The 20,384-nt window shown below is 38.1% G+C and overlaps 2 protein-coding genes across 4 annotated transcripts in view; one reads left to right on the top strand and one right to left on the bottom strand.

Annotated features, from left to right (window-relative positions):
• Positions 1-20,384, bottom strand: part of LOC127655440 (free fatty acid receptor 3-like) — a 526,022-nt gene that overhangs the window by 441,319 nt on the left and 64,319 nt on the right. The gene's annotated exons all lie outside the window — the stretch shown is intronic.
• The window catches only part of LOC127655439 (igLON family member 5-like), a 244,134-nt gene that overhangs the window by 207,112 nt on the left and 16,638 nt on the right, over positions 1-20,384 (top strand). The window contains exons 4-7 of the mRNA XM_052143263.1: positions 1,637-1,756; positions 15,277-15,408; positions 15,838-15,958; positions 17,401-17,552. Of these exons, the coding sequence (XP_051999223.1) occupies positions 1,637-1,756; positions 15,277-15,408; positions 15,838-15,958; positions 17,401-17,552 (525 nt within the window). The remainder of the gene's footprint in view (positions 1-1,636; positions 1,757-15,276; positions 15,409-15,837; positions 15,959-17,400; positions 17,553-20,384) is intronic.

Below are 20,384 nucleotides of genomic sequence, written 5' to 3'. Positions count from 1 at the left end.
ATAGTTTTGTGTACCCTTGCATTAGTTTTCCGCGCCCTCGCAATAGTTTTGTGTACCCTTGCAATAGTTTTCCGTGACCTTGCAGTAGTTTTCCGTGCCCTCGCAATAGTTTTGTGTTCCCTCGCATGAAGTTTTGCATTTCCTTTTAATAACTTTTGCTTTCTCTTGCAGTATATTTTTGAGTTCTCTTGCAGTTGTTTTACATTCCTTAGCTAGTTTTGCATGCCATCGCAATACATTTTGCATGCCCTAGCAATACATTTCATGTGTCCTCTCAATAATTTTTGCATTCTCTCGCAATACAGTTTTTGGTTTACATCGCAATAGTTTTGCGTCCCCTCACAATAAGTTTCAAGTTCCTTTGCAATAGTTTTGTGGCTCTCACAATAAATTTACCATTGTTTTCCTAAAGTAACCATATTTTAACCATGATAAATCTATAGTAAAATCATAGTTTCCATAGTAATACCAGATTTTTTTTTTAGACCTGTCCTCTAAGAGGCTCCGTAGCAATGCAATAAAAAGGAAGGCAATTTCACTAACTAAAACAATATATGACAGTTAATGTCTTTTAAATTCCTGGTTTATGCTGGACTCCCAGCCTGACCAACTAAAAGTCCCAAAAAGCAGTTAGCACACTAAATTTGCATGTAACTTGCTGATAGCATACTATTTAACAAGCAGCTACAGTAATTGATTAACGTGCTAGCCTAACATATACCCTACACAAGTTACTGTATGCAGTCACAACAATTATTCGTGTAATTACCCAATACATTTTTAGAAATACCCAATTTAGTCAAATTATAAAACAAAAAAGTAATGGAAGGAAGTTCAAGAGTATTTTATGGTTTTAGTATATCAATAATTTTTCAGTTGTTTAATGAAAACAAGATCAAATCAAGTGAAATATTACAGAAGTTACATTATGCATGTAATCTAAATAAAAAGAAAATAATTTTCTGATAAGCTAAAAAGATATTATGATAATGCAATACGTTTTTTATCAGGCATTCTACCAGCGACCTCTCGGAGTTCAAGTATGGAATGATTGGATTCTGCGGCGGGATTGAATCTTGCATTTGTAGAATGCATCCCAGTCAGGTTGTTGGCCAACTGGTGGGCCAGAACCATCTTACCAAACACAGCCTTTTATCTGCGCCGTGGTGCTTTGCAGACAGATGACCATATTTGCTAGATACCATTGTGCCCTCAATTTTAGTCTTAGTGCGATATGAGAGAAAATAATTACACCCCCCAGTCACTCCACCAACAGGAATGAGTCCGCTATGGGTCCAGTCTTTACTTTATCGTCAGAAGTATTTAAAAACTGGAAAATGGACTGCTTAAGAATGCCTCGTAGGCTGATTTTGTGGCCATCTTCATTAAAGCTCTGCTCTTGGGCCATTTAAATTCAAGGACCATCATTATGCATTGCCCTCTGCTTTGGGAATTTAGACCGAAAGAGCTTATTAAAGTCATTTATAAAACCCACAACAAACAATCCGTCTCGCTGGTGTCGGGGCATATGCATTAGACCTCTTTTCAAAACGAATTTGGATTTTGACGTCACATCATCTAGAATATATTCAGTGTTTTTATTAATCAAAATGCTTGACAACTTCTGTTTTTGCAGTGCCAGCCCGGATAGTGAACATCTCGCAGGATAAATCGGTAAACGAAGGCGAAGATGTGAACCTGTTTTGCCTGGCCGTGGGCAGACCGGAGCCGACCGTGAACTGGAAGGACTTTAAATGTGAGTTGCCTTTCCATTGCTATGTTCAGAATAGCGTACTAACATACTAGTCATAAAATGTATGCATTATATCGGCCCTGGATTTTATATAGGAACCGGCCAAAAGCTGTTGAACGGGGTATTGGGGGAGGGGGGGGGGGGGTGTTGCTGTCGTTTTCTGCATATCGTGGCGGCCTGCTTCATCTTATTGCAGCCCATTCTGTCCCGTTCTGACCCGTTTTGTGGCTGGCCCACTCGAAAAATTTTGGTTTTCTCTTCGGTCAGTCGGGCGGACATATATAGTATATTGTGGTAGATGAGGCGTGGTCAAGCGCCCGTCCGGGGGAGAAATGTAAGGGGGTTAAGATGGGCAAGGAGGAGGCGAGAACCGGCTTGTCAAAATAAATAATAATTTAAATAAACTCAAAACAAAAGCACAAACATAAACACACGCATGACGGACATGCCCCTAATTCTCTCTCTCTCGAACCGTCGTCACCGGCCACCTTAATCCCTCGTGCGCCCCATCAGGCCGATTGGGGACCGGGCGTGCGACATTCTAGCCCGGCCCCGCCCCCCTCTGCTCCACATATATATATAGTGAATACTTGAAATGTTCTGCATCCATTGGCCAGATTACCTAATACAAAGTGCAGAATAGAACAGAGCACACTGAACCAATGAGCTGGAAGTAATTACAAATGCCAAATGTTTTAGACATTTTTACACAAAATTAAACAAATTAAAAATACTTAAGTACATTTTTGAATAATTATACTTTACTCAAATAAAATATTTCTGTTGACTAACTTTTACAACATTTTAAGGAGAAAAGTCAGGCTTTTTCTCCAATACGTTTCACCAGTACCGTTCATAACGCCTAAATGTGGTGATGGTTAAGGCTGGACTGGGAAGAGAAATCAGCCTGGGATTTTACATGTCAACTGGCCCAAAACTTGGGTCTTCGCTGTCCTTTGCTGCATAACGCGGCAGCTCATTTGAGCTTATCGCGGCACATTCGGCACGTTTTGCGGCTGACCCACCGGCCTGATCGGTTCTCCCAATGGCCAGTCCAGCCCTGATCGGCCCCAAAGTGCGTCGGCCCATTGGGAAAATGCCCAGTATGCTAGATTACCAGTCCAGCCATGGTGATGGTGATGTCCAATTCCAGAAATGAATCATTTGAGTCAAATCTTTTTATCAAATTGATTCTTTTGAATCAGTCAAATAAGATTTAAAATCCGGTCTGAATGATTCAGTTCACCAATCGATTTGTGAATCTGAATCAAAATCATAATTTTATCATGGAATGATGCCTACTTTATCACCTATTATTTTTTTAAATAGTAGACTGTATACTGTGTAATATCAATTTAGGAAGCAAGTATTCCATTCAAACATACAGTAACACATCTTTAGCCACGTTTAGAATGTAATAATAATGCACTGCTAATGGCATAATATGCAGTATACATTGGCAATAAAAAGTATGTGAACTTGGCTAATGACATCAGCAAGTCAGGAGTCAGGAGTTGGCAAACCTGGCATCCAATTAATGAAACGAGATTGGAGGTGTGGGTTAGAGCTACTTTGACTTATAAAAAGCACTCATACATTTCGAGTTTGCTATTCACAAGCATCATCTGCTGACGTGGACCATGACTCCCAAAAAAGGAGATCTCAGAAGACCTACAATCATGAATTTTTGCTCTGCATAAAGCTTGAAAGGGTTATAAAGTTTTCTTGAAGAGTTTAGATATTCTGTCTTATATTTAGACAAACTGTCTATAAATGGAGATGATTTAGTACTATGGGTACCCTCACTAGAAGTGGCCGTCCAGTCAAGATGACTCAAAGGGAACAATACAGAATGCTCAATGAGGACAAAAATAACCCTAGAGTGACAGATAAAGACTTGAAGGAATCACTGGAACTGGTTAACATCTCTGTTCATGAGTCTACTCTACAGGAAACATTAAACAGGTGTGGTGTTCATGGCAGGACACTATGAAGGAAGTTGTTGCTTTCTAACAAAAACATTGCTGCATGCTTGAAGTTTGCCAAAAACCACCTTGACATTCCAGAAAGCTACTGGTGTGGACTGATGAAACTATGGTTAAATTGTTTGGGAAGATCACACAGCACCGCATAACAACATGAAAACATCAACCCTACCCGGTGAAGTACAATGGCCCTGGGCCTGGAACGCTGGCCATCATCAAGGGGGAAATTAATTCCCAAATTTATCAAGATATCCTACAGGATAATGTCAGGGTGGCTGTGTGCAGCTGAAGCTCAGAAGAAGTTGAGTGAAGCAGCAGGTCAATGACCCTAAGACGAAGAAATCCACATTTTGGAGTGTCCCAGTCAGAGCCCAGACCTTAACCCAATAGAGATGCTGTGGAATGACCTCAAGAGAGCCGTTCACACCAGACATACTTTGTCACCGTTATCAGGCCTGCCGCAATATTAATAATCGTGGTTATCATTAACATACTATTTATTACTTTCATCCTCGCCGATATTAGCTGCATTAATTTTGAGTGGTCGTAATGAAATACCTAACGGGAGTGAATTTTTCATTAAATCTATTCACAAAATTATTACAGGATGGTGGGGAACATCATTTACCATCATTTATTTTTCAATTGATCATTAAGTCCTCTGAAATTAACCCAAAAGTTACAGAAAGGTACTTATGGAAGTGAATGGGGACCATTTCTGGAGGTTTTAAAGGCAGAAATGTGAAGCTTTTAATTTTATAAAAGCACTAACATTAATTCTTCTGTTCATTATTTGAGGTGTAAAGTCCTTAAATCGTCATTTCTAAAGTCGTTTTAGGGTTGTAGGGTTTGTTGACATTACGTCGCCATGGCAACGTAATTGTAAAATTGTCTGTAACTTTACATAGAAACTGAAAGCGATTTTATCACACTAAAAACATGATAACACTCATATTGTTTACGTCTTGTGGCTATACTTTGTGAGTATTTTAAAGTTTATGGATTGGCCCCCATTCACAGATTTTTGTGCTTTTTTGTTTTTTGGTGATAATTATATAACCCACTTCTTATCCAAAAGTGAGAAATGACCGACTTCACATCAAAATAAAAGTTTGATTCAAAATAAAAGCTTGACGGGGTAATTACAACAGAAATATTTTCTAGTGTTTACTAAAATTTATATTATTATTATGTTGAAACTATAACTCCTACGAAACTATAGGGTCATATGGCTCTCTGGAGCACTCGATTCTGATTGGTCAATCGCGTCATCTATCGGTCAGATATTTCTGAATGACGTCCACACATCCAGGGATAAAGTGACATTTTACCAGTCATCCGGCAATTGTGAGTCATCTTTCCAAATTCCACTCCGATCTTTTCAAGTAAGCTAATAAAAATACATTAAATTGACATTTCTTGTCCATTTAAGTTGAAAGTAGTCCTGTTATAATGAGCAGTCAGATGAGCATGTTTGCAATATAAACACTAACATAATTCTGATGCAATATGTAGCTCTTTCTGGAGCCTCCACTATCTCTATAATCTCACATAATAACAATTTCAATGCCAGTCAGTATTCTGTGGCCATTTAATTATTTATACTGTAAGTATCCATGTAATAAACAGGATGATCTACAGTCAGCGGCTCCACCCTGTCTGGATTTATCTAAAACGACTCGTAAAGCCCACCCCTATGGTGGTCCTTCCCTGCAGATCTCTTGGTATGTTTCCCCCTCACAGCACTCCCACTGCACCCCATAAGCCACTGCCAAGACAGAAAACGGAGAGGGGCGTAAAGAGAGAGAAAGAGCCACATTATTATTCAGTGCGAGTCACTGCAGTGGAGTTATTGGACTCCAGCAGCAAGGCGAGAAAAGCGGGGCGTGTGGACTCCACCGGAAGAAAGAGTGAGCCATCTGGACATGTACATCACACTGTAGAGAGCTAAATAGGGCGAGATGACATGACAATCTCATACCTGTCCACTATCACTCCGCCCACAGTGACAGTTGACACGCCCTCTCCATCTTGAGTGAATCACATTTGTACAGGCACATCTACAATGATTGAAACATGCGTTAATCATTTGTCAGATTGGTTGTTTTCATTTATTAGATTGCTCATCCACAAACATCCTGTCCAGTATGTGTTTAAGGAATGGTTCACCCAAAAATGTAAATTCTCTCATTATTTACTCACCCTCATGTCATCCCAGATGTTTATGACTTTTTCTTTCTTCTGCTGAAGACAAATGAAGATTTTGTAGGTCCATACAATGCAAGTGAATGTTGGCCAGAACCTTTAAGGTCCGAAAAGCACATAAAGGCAGCATAAAAGTAATCCATACAACTCCAGTGGTTTAATCCATGTCATCCACGTTTTCACCAACACCTATCATATCGTGTCAGAAGACATGGATTAAACCACTGGAGTCATTTGGTTTACTTTTAGGCTACCTTTATATGCTTTATGGAGCTTCAAAGTTCTAGCCACTATTCAATAGCTTTGTATGGGCCTACAGAGCTGAGATATTCTTCTAAAAGTCTTTGTTTGTGTTCTGCAGAAGAAAGAAAGTCATACACATCTGGGATGGCATGAGGGTGATTAAATGGGTGAACTACTAGATGTAGTGTAGCGTGATAGTGTGGAGTGATTCTGTTCACAAGATTTATTTATTGATTCATTCAGTGACTCCATCGGACAGTTATATGATTACGCCAGTAGGTGGCGATCAGTTTACCTCTATTGAATCATTCGTTCAATAGATTTGTTCAACAACAAGTCATTCGTGACCAAAACAAATTGTATTATCCGTTATTTAAATTTAAATGTCTAAAAAGTCTTCCAAGAGAATCGAAAAATAGTGTTTAAGTGCCATGAGCGTTTTCCCTACAAATGTCAACAAAACATATCTTACAAAACTAATTGAAACTAATGTGTCTTCTTTGTAAAGAGGACATCCAAACCCTCAAAACTGACAGACATGCATGCTCATATTAGTGCATGCACTAAGGCACTATACACACTCAGGCAAGAAAGCTTGTTAAAATGCCATTCAAGGTGACAGCAGAAGATATCTTGTATAGAGGGATCTTTTTCTGTACTTGGCAACAGAATTATTCACACTTTCAAGAATGTAGTTATAACCCTGTCAGGATGAAAGATGATTCCAGGGGCAACCAAACCTGTACACAGAGTACACATACTGCATGCATTTTATATAACCAGCATAATGCTTATATGGTCATCCAGGTCACATTCTGCCCCCCAAAATCAAGTTATCATTGCTGTATTGCATTTTAGACAGTTTAATCATCTCAATGGAGTTTCTTATTACTGTAGTAGCATCCAGTACATTAAAGGCAGTAAAACACTTGCTACTATGATGTATAAATATTTTACAACTTACATAATAATATGGGGGGGGGGGTCTTTTCTCATGGTTTGGGCAACTGCCCTTCAAAATGTCTTTGCACAGCCCTGTAAGTTATATAAAGATACATCAACAACATAAACTTAATTTTACAATTTACATCTGCACAGACAATGAAGCCAATGAACAGGTGAACTAAGTTAACCGATAGTCAGAATGCGTAACTTGCATTGTGAATACGCCGTTTCTTAAAAATGCACTACATGTAGCGTAGTTTTCTAAATTGGTTAAACGTGAGGAATTCACTACAGAGTAACTTCTATAAAATAGCTAATACTTCAGTAGACTGTATTTATTTTACGCTATAATTTCAGCAGCTTCGTTTTTTCAGGACAGGCCAGTAATATATTACAAATTAAATATATTAGTCTTTAAAGGGGTCATATAATGGTACATGCACTTTTTCAAGTTGATTGTACTGAAATGTGTGTTGGCTGTGCCGGTACACAACCATCCTATTATGATAAAAATCCATCCAGTGTTTTTGTTTTAATCTCCTTATATATTTTCCCCTGCCTCAAATCGAGCCGTTCGACCGTGTGACGTCACACGGTCGGGCGCCCCTCCCAGGATTGTTGATTGACAGCAGTGTTTCAACACAGACCCGCCCTCGCTCGTGAGCGAGCTGTCAATCATAGTCCGTCATCATTGTTGATACACTGGAGCAGAATGGCGCCTAAGCGATTGTGGTGTTCTGTTCTTCGGTGTAACGAACACAGCAGTCATTTTGATGTTCCTAAATCTTAACCGCTGAAGACGCAGTGGCTGAGTTTTGTTTACGATGGGAATATTCCCCACGAGCAACGTCAATGCGTTCATGTTTGCACAAATCATTTTTCACCAGACTGCTTTATAAACGAGGGTCAGTATAAAGCTGGTTTTGCTATGAAGCTGCTGCTGAAAAAAGATTCGGTACCAACTATTTATATTCCCTCTGCACCTCCAGAAGAAATAAGTGTACGTTTTATTAACCTTTATATTAATCTTTGCAAATCGCTTGCACGCTTCACAATGAATGTGGCTAATGTTTACACTCAGGGTACATTACGGCATGTTTTCCATAATGTTACGACGTTCTCAATATAATTCATAATCCCATGTTTATAATGAACAACGCGTTATGGTTATTGTGTTATTAAAAACTGTGTACGCAGGTGTTACAGTTAACATGGTAACACTAAGTTACACCTGGTTTACTTGTATGTTACTGATTAAGAAGTAATGTAAAAAAAAACAGTTATACGGAGAATAACTCCAGAACGGAGGGGCGGGGTGACCAAAGCTCATTATCATTTAAAGTCATATGCTCTGAAACGGCGTGCTGAAAACAGAGCAGTTTTTGAACAGGTAAAATTAGTGTTTTCTTAAAATACTAATGAGAATTTTTAATAAAAGTATATTACAAAGTTTTCATTTAGACCCTAAAGATTCATATTAACTTGTACAAAAATGGCATTATATGACCCCTTTAATATATTATGTTTGATTAGCATGTGTAAATAATTGTAAGTAGTTATTATATATTACAAGAGGTTATTATCTTTCAAACGAGCCCACACACAAGATAATCAGATGCATAGATCATTAGATAATCCACATGAAGCACAATGTTACATATTGCCACCAGGAGATGGCGCCAAATACAAGACACAGATTCAATGATGACTCGAATGGCACAGAATGAAACTTATTCTGTGAAATCTCTTTATTAAAATCATGTTTACGTGCTATGCAAACCTTTAGTCATTGTTGTGTTTGCATGTGTAATTAGTTCTACAAATATAATGTTTTACATTGTGTGTTTGGAGAGGCTTTTGAACTCCTGGAGACGTTTTTGGACACATGGATGAATTATATTTGTAAATTTTTGTGTAAACACAAAATTTTTCTCAGATACAGTTGACATGATTGGGAACAAAACAAAAGCAGTTTTTGGAGGCACCTTATTTACACCCAGAGATATATAATGTCAAATCACAAAAATAAGTAAATATAAAATGTATATATATATATATAATTTGTGTTAATTTTTTTTTTAGAAACGCTCATTCAGAGAGCGTCAGAATGCATCATAAACTATATCATTTAAACATAGGAAAAGTTATAAGCCTTTTGGAGATGCCACTTAAACACGAAATCTTTAAATACACCCTCAGAGCTTAAAGCGTTAAGTAAAATGGACTAAAATGAATGACTGTGACATGATGAAATATTTACTACATTTAAAATATATTTTATCACAAGACAAAAATGAGGGCTAAAACTGTGTGTAAATTAACACTGAACGGCACTTGGAAAAACAAAGTACACCCCAGCCTTTAGGGGGCAACCTAAGACCTACGATTTAAATGTAGTTTTCTCCGTATCTTTGATTTTTAACCAGCAGATGCCCCGGCCGATTCCATCTAGCTTTCCAAAAGAGTTCACAAAACTTACCAGCTGTTATCTTGCTCATTGTTTCATTTTTCTGATATTTCCTGGATGAAAACTGCATATGGCCACATGGGAACATGTTTCTCACAACTGTGAGAAATAAATACAATCTACGTAGTCAGCATCAGCCTCGACTTGAACCTCGTGAGACACACCAGTCTCCTGTAAGACCTTTGTGTCAGAATAAGATTATAATTTCCCCCTAGCAGTTTAAAATGGGTGCTCAGACGTGCCTGACGAAGATGTCACAGGGAACGGTATTTATTTTGTTAATGCAATGAGTGAAAACGTCGCTGTACACCCCACTGTGAGCTCTGTGGAGTGGCGTCTGAATCTGCTCCAGTTCAATAGCTGCGCTAATAATCCCCAGCAATAATCTTCAATTAGAAAAGGCACCGAAATTGTGACAAAGTCCTCATGGTTTGAATTAAAAGGTGTGAGATTGCCTTTGTATTTTCTGTCGCTTGATTGGCTGATGCAAGACAGAAGTGGATTATTCTGGTTGACACTGAGATTTTTGTGTGCTATTCTGCAGTTTCACTATGATAGGTGAAAAAGAACAAAGTATTCTATCTTGAAAGCAGATAGCTAACAAAGGCAACACAGATTTGTTCCTGCTGTCATTGTTGTACTAATAACAGCCACTTTCATCACACAGCTGCAAATCCACCCATATCCTCCATATCTAAAGATTTGGTTTCGCTAAAGGGAAAGAAGCATCTTAAATGTGCAGCTCACTCACTGCATGTAAATAAAGCTTTGGCAGAATAATTACAATTTTTACTACCATAGTTTTGGTTTTCCTGCATTAGTTGCATAGTTCAAATATAGTTACTGTAGTAAAACCATAGTACACTTTGTGGTTACTATTGTTTTGCTACAACTACAATAGTTCAATGGGTACTGAAGTAAAACCATAGTTAAATAAAGTGTTTTTTAATGGATAACTGTATTGTGAGGGAACCCAAAATAATTGCATGGAAATACGCAACGTATTGCAAGGGAATGTTAAACTTTTTGTAAGGGAATACAAAGCTGTTTCAGAATAAACTAGATAGGTAAACTTTTTCAAGACTTTATATGAAAGTTTAACAAAGACAGACTGACAGATAAAACGTTCAGAAAGATAGATAGATGTATTTTGTCAAAGTCTTTCTAGCAAGTCGTTCCACTGACGGCTATCTTTGTTACGCTCTCGGAAAGCTATTTTTATGTAGTCAAGCAGCCTACAAGATCAGCTCCTGTCTACTTGAATGGAGAAAGACCGAAATCTCAAAAAGGATGGGTCAAGATTATGATCAAAGAACATATTTCAAATCAGCACTGGAAACTGAAAATCTAAAAGGTGATTGGTTCTTTTAACTGCAAGGCGGGACTTCCTTTCTACATCCATTGACGGTTGGGCATTCCAATTTCTCCCATTCATTTTAATAGAAGTTGCCCGTCTCTGCTAGATAGTCTTTGATGTTATATAGTAACCAAAAATAGAGATTATTCACCACTTAAAATGAGTGATAGAAAGGGGGCCTGGGTCGCTCAGTGAGTATTGACGCTTACTACCACCCCTGGAGTCACGAGTTCGAATCCAGGGTGTGCTGAGTGACTCCAGCCAGGTCTCCTAAACCAGGGGCAACCAAATTGGCTCAGTTGCTAGGGAGGGTAGAGTCACATGGGGTAATCTCTGCGTGGTCGCGATTAGTGGTTTTTGCTCTCATTGGGGCGTGTGGTGAGTCGTGCGTGGATCACGGAGAATAGAATGAGCCTCCACGTGCTGTGATAAGATGCACTGATTGACTATCTCAGAAGCGGAGGCAAGTGAGACTTGTTCTCCGCCACCCGGATTGAGGTGAGTAACCACGCCACCATGAGGACCTAGTAAACAGTGGGAATTAGGCATGCCAAATTGGGGAGAAAGGGGGAAATGAATGGGAGAAATCGGAACGCGGATGTAGAAAGTCCCACCTTACAGATAAAAGAGCCAGTCACATTTAAGATACAGACATCGCCTATGAACCATCTCGAGAATGTGCATGCACATCAGCTATACACGGCGGGAAATTCATGGTTTTTAACATAATATAAGGTAAAGAATCAAAATGTATGATACCAGTATTGTCAGATTTTATAGCTGATTTGAAATATGTTCTTTGATCGTAATCATGACCAGCTGTTTTTGGTCTTTCCCCGTTCAAGTAGATTAGAGCTGCACAGGCATGATTGGTAATAGCCTCCCGCAAGCATTCCAGAGATGGCCCACACTGGACTGACTTGCTAGATAGATGCTAGGAGTCATGATATGGCAGGCCTTCTGTGTACTTGTTTATATTTGAATTTATTCACATTTGGAGTTTGAATTAACAAGCATTCCGTTGGCCCGTTTGATCATTCTATCAGTGTAAATCAATGGGATTTTTTGGATATTTGATCATCCGCTGTGTAAAAACCGTTATTCCGATCGGTTAGAAAAGATAAAGCAATGCAAGTCAGAACAGTCTGAAGGTCTGTGCCAAATTTAGTGGATGTAGCTTGAAAGCTGTAGGATGAGATACAATTCATAATTTTAGTCTTGGTTTAGGTATTTTGGTAAAACCCTACACAAAGACTTTAGAATAACAGTATGATGTCATAAATTCTTGTCGTCTAAGCATCTCTGTACTGTTCAAAAAATCTATTTGTACTGGGTGAAAATGCTAAAGTTCACCATTTGGTTCTTTTTAATCATCCACAGTAGTCACACAGGAGTAGGTGTAGTGTAGTGGTTCACAGCCCAAATGGGGTCATCTGTGAACAAAAATTGTGCCGAATTCCCGCATCACCAATCTGTGCCCCTCAGCGAGACATTCTACAGCAGGCTTCTCCAGGGAGACAGTCCCTGTAGTACCCAAACTGAGAGTCACTTCAGATAAAATGTTTAACATGACAATGTGGAAAAATCCTTCCAGCTCCCCTGCTTTCTACTCTATTATTCTACTCTATATACACTATTATACTCTCTTATGACATTCTGCACAGAGGCAGCACTGCAAACAATCACTATATTTACGTCACTGGAGATTTAAAGAACTATCGTGCATTACTGACAAGTGCAAGTTGTAATATTGAAAAGACAAAAGTCAATGCTTTTATAACAAACTTCAAGTTCCCATCACATTGTTTGGTAAAGTGTGCTAAGTTACTAAAAAATAGTAATCCTCTACAAATTATGTACCTAAAATTGTAAGCAGATTACTTGACTAATATCTTAATTGAAAAAGTAATCACATTACTAATTACTTTACCTTTAAGTTACTTTCTAAATCACTTTTCCACTCAATTTCAAAATAATGTCTATATTTCAGCACCACACATTTCTCCTTTACAATCACACGGCAATGCATTACACTACTTTTTATGACTTAAAAAGTAATTAGATTACAGTAACTAGTTACTTTGTAATTGGATTACACACATCACTGGTAATGCTTGATATTTTGTTTGTGTGATATGAGCTCAAAGTGATCATCTGTGTTGCGCAACTGCTTTTGGGTCCTTGAATAACGTATAATGTGCGAGTAAGGGCAGCCGGTGGACTTTCTGGTGCCCTCCTAGGGTAAGATGGTGCCCCCCTAGGGAGTTGGTGCACTACACAGACAGCGTAGTATGCATATAGAGAGCGGCAGTACTGTTTGTATAATTAAATGGGTCATGAAATGCTCTTTTTTTCTATTTTTTTTCTCAGAAAAGTTATAGAATAACTTAGTAATATATGGTATGATCATATTCCACCCTGTCTCTTGCCCTCTGTCTGAAACATTCGGTTCGGAGCGCTTCCTTAAAACATTGAAAACGGCCACTGTTATGATTGGTTAACATTGTGCAGCCCCTCGAATACAGCCATATTTGAAACTCAATCGGAAGGGAATGAACAAGCTCCACAACATTATAAAACTAAATTTTAGGGTTTACACATAACGCACATCCAACACATTGCATCCGAATATATATAACTGTTCACCCAAGCACACCTGTTAACAGTCATGACATTTGAAATAGTCATGAATGGAGTGGTTTACTTGCAGTTTTGCGATCGGGTCCAAGTATTTTTAACTGCCCCATCCTTCAATAACAGTTCCTTTGCAAAGCTTGAATCGTATTGATGGTTCACAACCAATCCACACTTATATGAGCCGATATAAATGCACGTACATAGTCCAAAGCATGGTGCGGCTGTGGCTCAGTTGGTAGAGCGGGTCGGCCACTAATCGCAGGTTTGGTGGTTTGAATCCCGGCCCACACGACTTCACATGCCGAAGTGTCCTTGGACAAGACACTGAACCCCAAGTTGCTCCCAATGGCAGGCTAGCGCCTTGCATGGCAGCTCTGCCGCCATTGGTGTATGAGTGTGAGTATGAATGGGTGAATGGGTGAATGAGTCACAGTGTAAAGTGCTTTGAAAACCGCTAAGGTTAAAAAAGCGCTATATAAGTGCAGACCATTTACCATGGTAAATAGACACCAGTGCATGTTTACATTTACTAATCTGTGATATTTTTAATTGTTGGTATAAGACGGCGTCCATGATGCGTTTGTGCTCAAAATATTAGTTCAGTATGATACATAAACATGTGCATATTTCTTTTTTTTACTATTTGTTTTTATAGTTTGTCTAATGGTACTAAAAACAGTTTTATGTAAAAAAAAAAATGTATGTCTCTGACAATTCTATAGACGTATGTAAAGGGATCAATGGAAAGGAGGAGGCGAGAACCGGCTTGTCAATATAAATCATAATTTAATTAAACTCAAAACCAAAACACACAAACATAAACACACACATGACGGACATGCCCGTAATTCTCTCTCTCTCTCGAACCATCATCACCGGCCACCTTTATCCCTCGCGCGGGGGGCCCTCTCACGAACCATCGTCACCGGCCGCCTTTATCCCTCGCGCGGGGGGCCCTCTCACGAACCATCGTCACCGGCCGCCTTTATCCCTCGCACGGGGACCCTCTCTTGAACCATCGTCACCGGCCGCCTTTATCCCTCGCGCAGCGGCCCTACCGCTCCGGGCGGTCGTGGAGTTTGTTCCCTCCTCCCCTCGTGGACGGCGGTCTCCCTCATCCCCTCCGCGTCTCTGGGGACGGCAGGGCACTCCTCCGCCCCCCGGCAGCGACTCCCTCGCTCCAGGCGGTCGGGGTATCCAGTCCCCACTTGCCCCGCATCCGGGCGGTCGGGCTACTCCGTCACCCGGCAGATGGCACCGGCCGCCTTTATCCCTCGCGGGGGATAAAGGGGACAGGGCGCGCGATATTCCGGCCCCGCCCCCCTCCGCTCCACAACGTAAAGTACACAGTCTTGTACCTTTCGTATTTGTTTTTTTGGCAGATTTTGAAATACTTTTTTTATTAAAATCTAAGTTTTTAATGTTGTGATTCACCTTGAAGCTGGCTGGTTTGGTTCATGGCTTAGAACACTTTAATATGGATTTTATGAATTCCCTATGGACAACATGAATGGGAAAAGCACTTCCGGAATCAAGGAGACAAAAAATGTCTGGGCACTGTTGCGCTACAGACCAGATACAGTACCTTATTCTTTGTTTGCCTGCCTTAAATGATGACATTTGTAGTTAACGCAACCACTGACAGTGTGTATTTAATCACCTTTCACCTCCTCTGTCTTTGCAGATGGCCTCATGAGCGAAGGGGAATTTCTGGACATCACAGAAATCAAGCGGCATCAAGCAGAGGATTTTGAGTGTGTTACCAATAACAACGTTGCGCCACCAGACACTCGTCGCGTCAAAGTCACGGTCAACTGTAATTGCACTGCTGCTGTCAGAAACACACTTTGACATCTTAATGAGATCATTTCTAAACACTCGATGGTGCTGTAATGGAACTATAAATTGGATTTCAATTGGCTGTCTATAGAATTAAACGAACCCTTTATCATTTCATCTTCTCCTCTCGTCTCTACAGGAGTCTAAATTACTCGAGTAACTGTACCCCATTAAAGGAACATTTTGTTTGAAATGAAAACTCTGTCATTATTTACTCACCCTTGTGTCTTTCCAAAACTGTTAGATGTTATTTTTCCACGAAACATAAAATAAACGTATTTTATACATTCACTTAAGTATGTTTTTAGTTTATCTTTTGAGTATAGTTTTTGCATAGTACCCATACTTTGACTAAAGTATAATTTGTTTGTTTGTTTGTTTGTTTTTTTACACCCCACGCCTTTAGATCCGCCAATAATTACAGATGTGAAAAACATGCCCGCACAGCTGGGGAAAACTGCCATTTTACGGTGTGAAGCAATGGCTGTGCCCACTGCGTCCTTCGAATGGTACCGGGATGACCGACGGTAAGGTTACTTTAAAGGGATAGTTCACCCAAAAATAATTTACTCACCCTCAAATTGTTCCTAACACATTCGACTTTCTTTAAATTGTGGAACACAAATAGAGATGCTTTGCAGAATGTAATCCTCAGTCACCATCAGGGTTGGGAAGTAACAGATTACATGTAACAGCGGTAAATTAAAATATTTATTTAAATATGTATTTAAAATATGACATATTTGCAACTGAATTGCATTAGTTACAATTTAAATGATTTGTAATCAGTAAAAAGTTACATTTAAAAACAGTATTTTGCATTTTGTAGGCAGTTTGTGTGTTTATACAAGAATAAATGATGTTTAATGAGAAATGCTTACCAATGTAGCCTTTACCATTGTATAGAAAAGTACATATAATATATATTCTGCCTAATTCTATAAACAGAATCCACATAAAATAAAATAAAATGTTGTTGGATGCACTCTGTGGGGTTTCTTAGTAAGTTTGGAGCAGCAGAAAAACTTGTGTACATTTTCCATTTCAGATCTAAATGTTATATCATATATATATATATAATTTTTTAATTAACAAGACCTTTTGAAATTAGGGCAAAGATGTATCATATTCATATTCTTAATGAGAATTTCTGTATTGATTTTCTGTAAAAATATCTCAAAATCATAAAAAAAAAGATAACTGTATTTTTTTTAAATACAAATTAATGTAATAAATTAATAAAAATTTTAATTAACTTTTTTTTTTAAAGGAGCAACATTGCTTAATATATTTAGGCTTTTTTCAGACCATTTATTTTTAATGTAAATGTATTTTTATTATGTCAGATAATAATTTTTATCTTGATATTTGGGAATTTATTAGTGATATTATTAAGGATAAATTTGGCTTTGTTTACCTGTAAAAAAATATATATAAAAAAATACTTTAAAACACGATAAATGTACTTTTATGAAATTTTTATACATTTAATAAATGTATTAAAATGTTATTTAAAAAATCAGAAACAACACTGCATATGATATTATTATTCGTTTTTTATTTAATTAGCTTTTTTTTTACTGTGCTGTCCGATTTTGTCACTTGTTATTCCCATTTTAAAGTCAAAACAAGTAATAAAAAATCTGCCAGTGCTGAAGAAATAACCCAAAGTATTCAGATTGCTTTACTGATTAGAAATGGACACCATTCACTTTGATTGTATGGACAAAAAGATGCGATGAAAGTCAATGAGAATAACATTCTGCCTGACATCTTCTTTTTGTGTTGCATGAAAGAAAGAAAGCCATATGAGTTTGGGCAAGTAAATGGTAAAATAACTTATTCTATAAAGTAAACGATTTAATGCCAATGTTGTATGTAAATGTAAACTATAGGAAATGGCACATAGCGGTTTACATGAGAAGTCGCCTTCTCTAACGTGTGATTTTTCATATGACTTTTTTCTCAGGCCGGTAGAGAGCGATAACTCGCTAAAGATTAAAAATGAGAAAACACGCTCCCTGCTGCTTTTCACCAACGTCACAGAAAAACACTTTGGCAACTACACCTGTTTCGCCTCCAACCGTCTTGGGGCTTCCAACGCTAGCATGCTACTCTTCAGTAAGTATATGCTTTGCACTAAAACTCTGAGAGCACTTTGCTATGTACTTCTGAAACATTAATAAATCTATAAAGGCATACAGTGAAGGATAACACCCTCCAGGAAGTGACTTTCCAATGTACTAAATATGCGAGTGTGCAATTCTTGGTGCCCGAGGCTTGTTTTCAGCAAGCTTTGCCAGAGACAGATAATAGCAATGAATCCATTGATGGTTCTTAAATGCAGATAGTATATTGCACTCACCAAATTGCATCGTTTCCCCCCTTATTAATAATGGATAAGTGGAATAAACTCTTATTTATGCCAAATTGCGATGTGGAGTATTTTGAAAAGTTTACAACTATGATGCACGTGGGCCAAAGTAACATGTTCACTATTGCTTCCTTCATTAAATCCTTGTGTGAAGTTCTTAATTATGAGCTCGGAAGGTGTAATTACGATGTGATGTGCATAAACTGATTTGTGGGGGATTTCGATTTCCTTTGCCTCTTTTTTGACTTATCGACCAACACTGAAAGCTTTCTAGTCTTTGTGCAACAGTGAAGAACAAAAGATGTGTGTTATGTGTGTAATTAATGCTTTATCCTGTATTTCTATTGTTCTTATGCAGCCAGCCACAGAGAATGGGAATTGTAGTTTTGCCTGTCACTTCACAAACCTGATAAAGTAGTAGTATTGTTTACGCTATTCTTCATCAACTGTATAAAATGCGTACAAACTGAATTGTATAGCCAACATTCACAATTATGTAAAGCTTAATTATAACCCATATTGGGGCCTGGGTAGGTCAGCGAGTAAAGACGCTGACTACCAAACCTGGAGTTGCAAGTTCGAATCCAGGGTGTGCTGAGTGACTCCAGTCAGGCTTCCTAAGCAACCAATTGGCCCGGTTGCTAGGGAGGGTAGAGTCATGTGGGGCAATCTCCACCTGGTCACTATAATGTGGATCACTCTCGGTGGGTTACGTGGTGAGTTGTGCGTGGATGCCGCGGAGAATAGCGTGAAGCTTCCACGTGCGCTCGGTCTCCGTGGTAACGCGCTCAACAAGCCACGTGATAAGATGCGCGGATTGACGATCTCAGACGCGGAGGCAACTGAGATTCATCCTCCGCCACCCGGATTGAGGCGAGTCTCTACAACACCATGGGGTCTTAGAGCGCATTAGGAACTGGGCATGCCAAATTGGGAAAAAAATGTATAACCCATATCAATTTGCTTATGCCATGATTCTTTAAATGACACGCCCCCATCTTGGAAAATCAAGACTTAAAAGTATGTTATCCACATTATGATGACATTTTCGTGTTCGGTAAAAAGCATGAATAAAAATGCTGATATGAATAAATGATGGTTTATTTATAATTAATTAGTAAAACACTTTGTAAAAACTCCAGAACTAATAATATGGAGGAAAGTTGGCTCTCCTAAGAATATGTAATATTAAACTTTTGTTCTTTCTCGTTTTCACATTAAAGTGGAAGAAATGCCACAATTGAACATGACAGTTGTGAAAGCGGCACTTACTTATTCATGATGAGGGAAACCATCCAAAAGGCTTTGAAACCAGCAAACTTTGACTTCTGAGATATCAGTATGGTATCCATTAATGCTGCACGATTGATTGCATTAAGATTGAAATCACTATATGGCTTTTCACATTGATAATCCTTAAAAGGCTTTGATTTAAACTGCAAAAATAAAAGTGCAAAAATGTTTAAGAAGTACAAAATAACTTTTTTCATATCAATCATCATGTTATCATAAATAGCCATTTTTTTGTATCTTTTTATCTTGTATTTATCTTTCATTGTGTTCTACAGATCCAATGTTCATTGGAAATTATTTTTGTTAGAACCGTGAAACAGCTTTTGTGCTTCTCTGTAAATTTGATATGCACTCTTAAGTAAAACAGTGATCTGATGACAAAATAAGCTAAGTTGCAAAATACCGATATACTTATTGGCCTATAGTTTAAATTCGGTTTCAAATCGGCCCAAAATTTGCATTTCGGTGCATCCCTAATTAATTCATATTTATGCCATAATATGTATAACTAGGACTATAATTGAATATTAAACATTATATCAGATGTACCAATTAAAAGACTTGAGATTTCATTTCAAGTGCATTTTTTGCCCCCAGAGGGCATTTTTGATGCCATTTTTGTCCAAAACATCCCATAATTGCTGATCCTGGTGTTTCTTTAACTTTGGGCACTTTTAGCACTGGAATTCAAAAAAGTTAAATCTTCCAACCACAGTGTTATTTCCAGCACATCTCAAATTCTGTATTGTGTTTAATAGAAATCTGTGGTGAAAATCATGCTTCTAGAAATGACAATTGTAATGTTTTAATGTCTAATTTCATAGCTAGCATTGTATGTATCCTAAATACATATTTTCATACGTTTAGTATAATTTGGCAAAAAAAAAAAAGTCTGCTCGTAAGTGATATTTACTTTTGATTTTTCTTTATTTTCTTTAAAGATCACTTGTCTCATATTTCATCTCAAGCATGCTCTTCATTGTCCACTTGGTTAACAAGTGCACTAACTTTTAAAAAACTTTATTAGGGGCAAAATTTATAGAAATAATTTTCACACAAGAAATATTGAAATGGTTTATGTTACTCTTTGCAGCATTAGAGCATGTAATTAATTGTACTTTGATGATGGATTTTTAGAGTTTCAGAAATGTCATATTTGTTCTTCACTACATCAGAGTTGTTCACAGGAATTATTACATCTATTTTACACGTCTTCTGTTGAATTTCATTGTGCTCTCTAGCTGTTTGTGATGCAAGAATGCATCCTATGTGAACACACTATTAGT

This window comes from Xyrauchen texanus, chromosome 15, assembly GCF_025860055.1.
Source record: "Xyrauchen texanus isolate HMW12.3.18 chromosome 15, RBS_HiC_50CHRs, whole genome shotgun sequence".
Taxonomy (NCBI): Eukaryota; Metazoa; Chordata; class Actinopteri; order Cypriniformes; family Catostomidae; genus Xyrauchen; species Xyrauchen texanus.
This window is presented reverse-complemented; position numbering and strand designations above follow the sequence as displayed.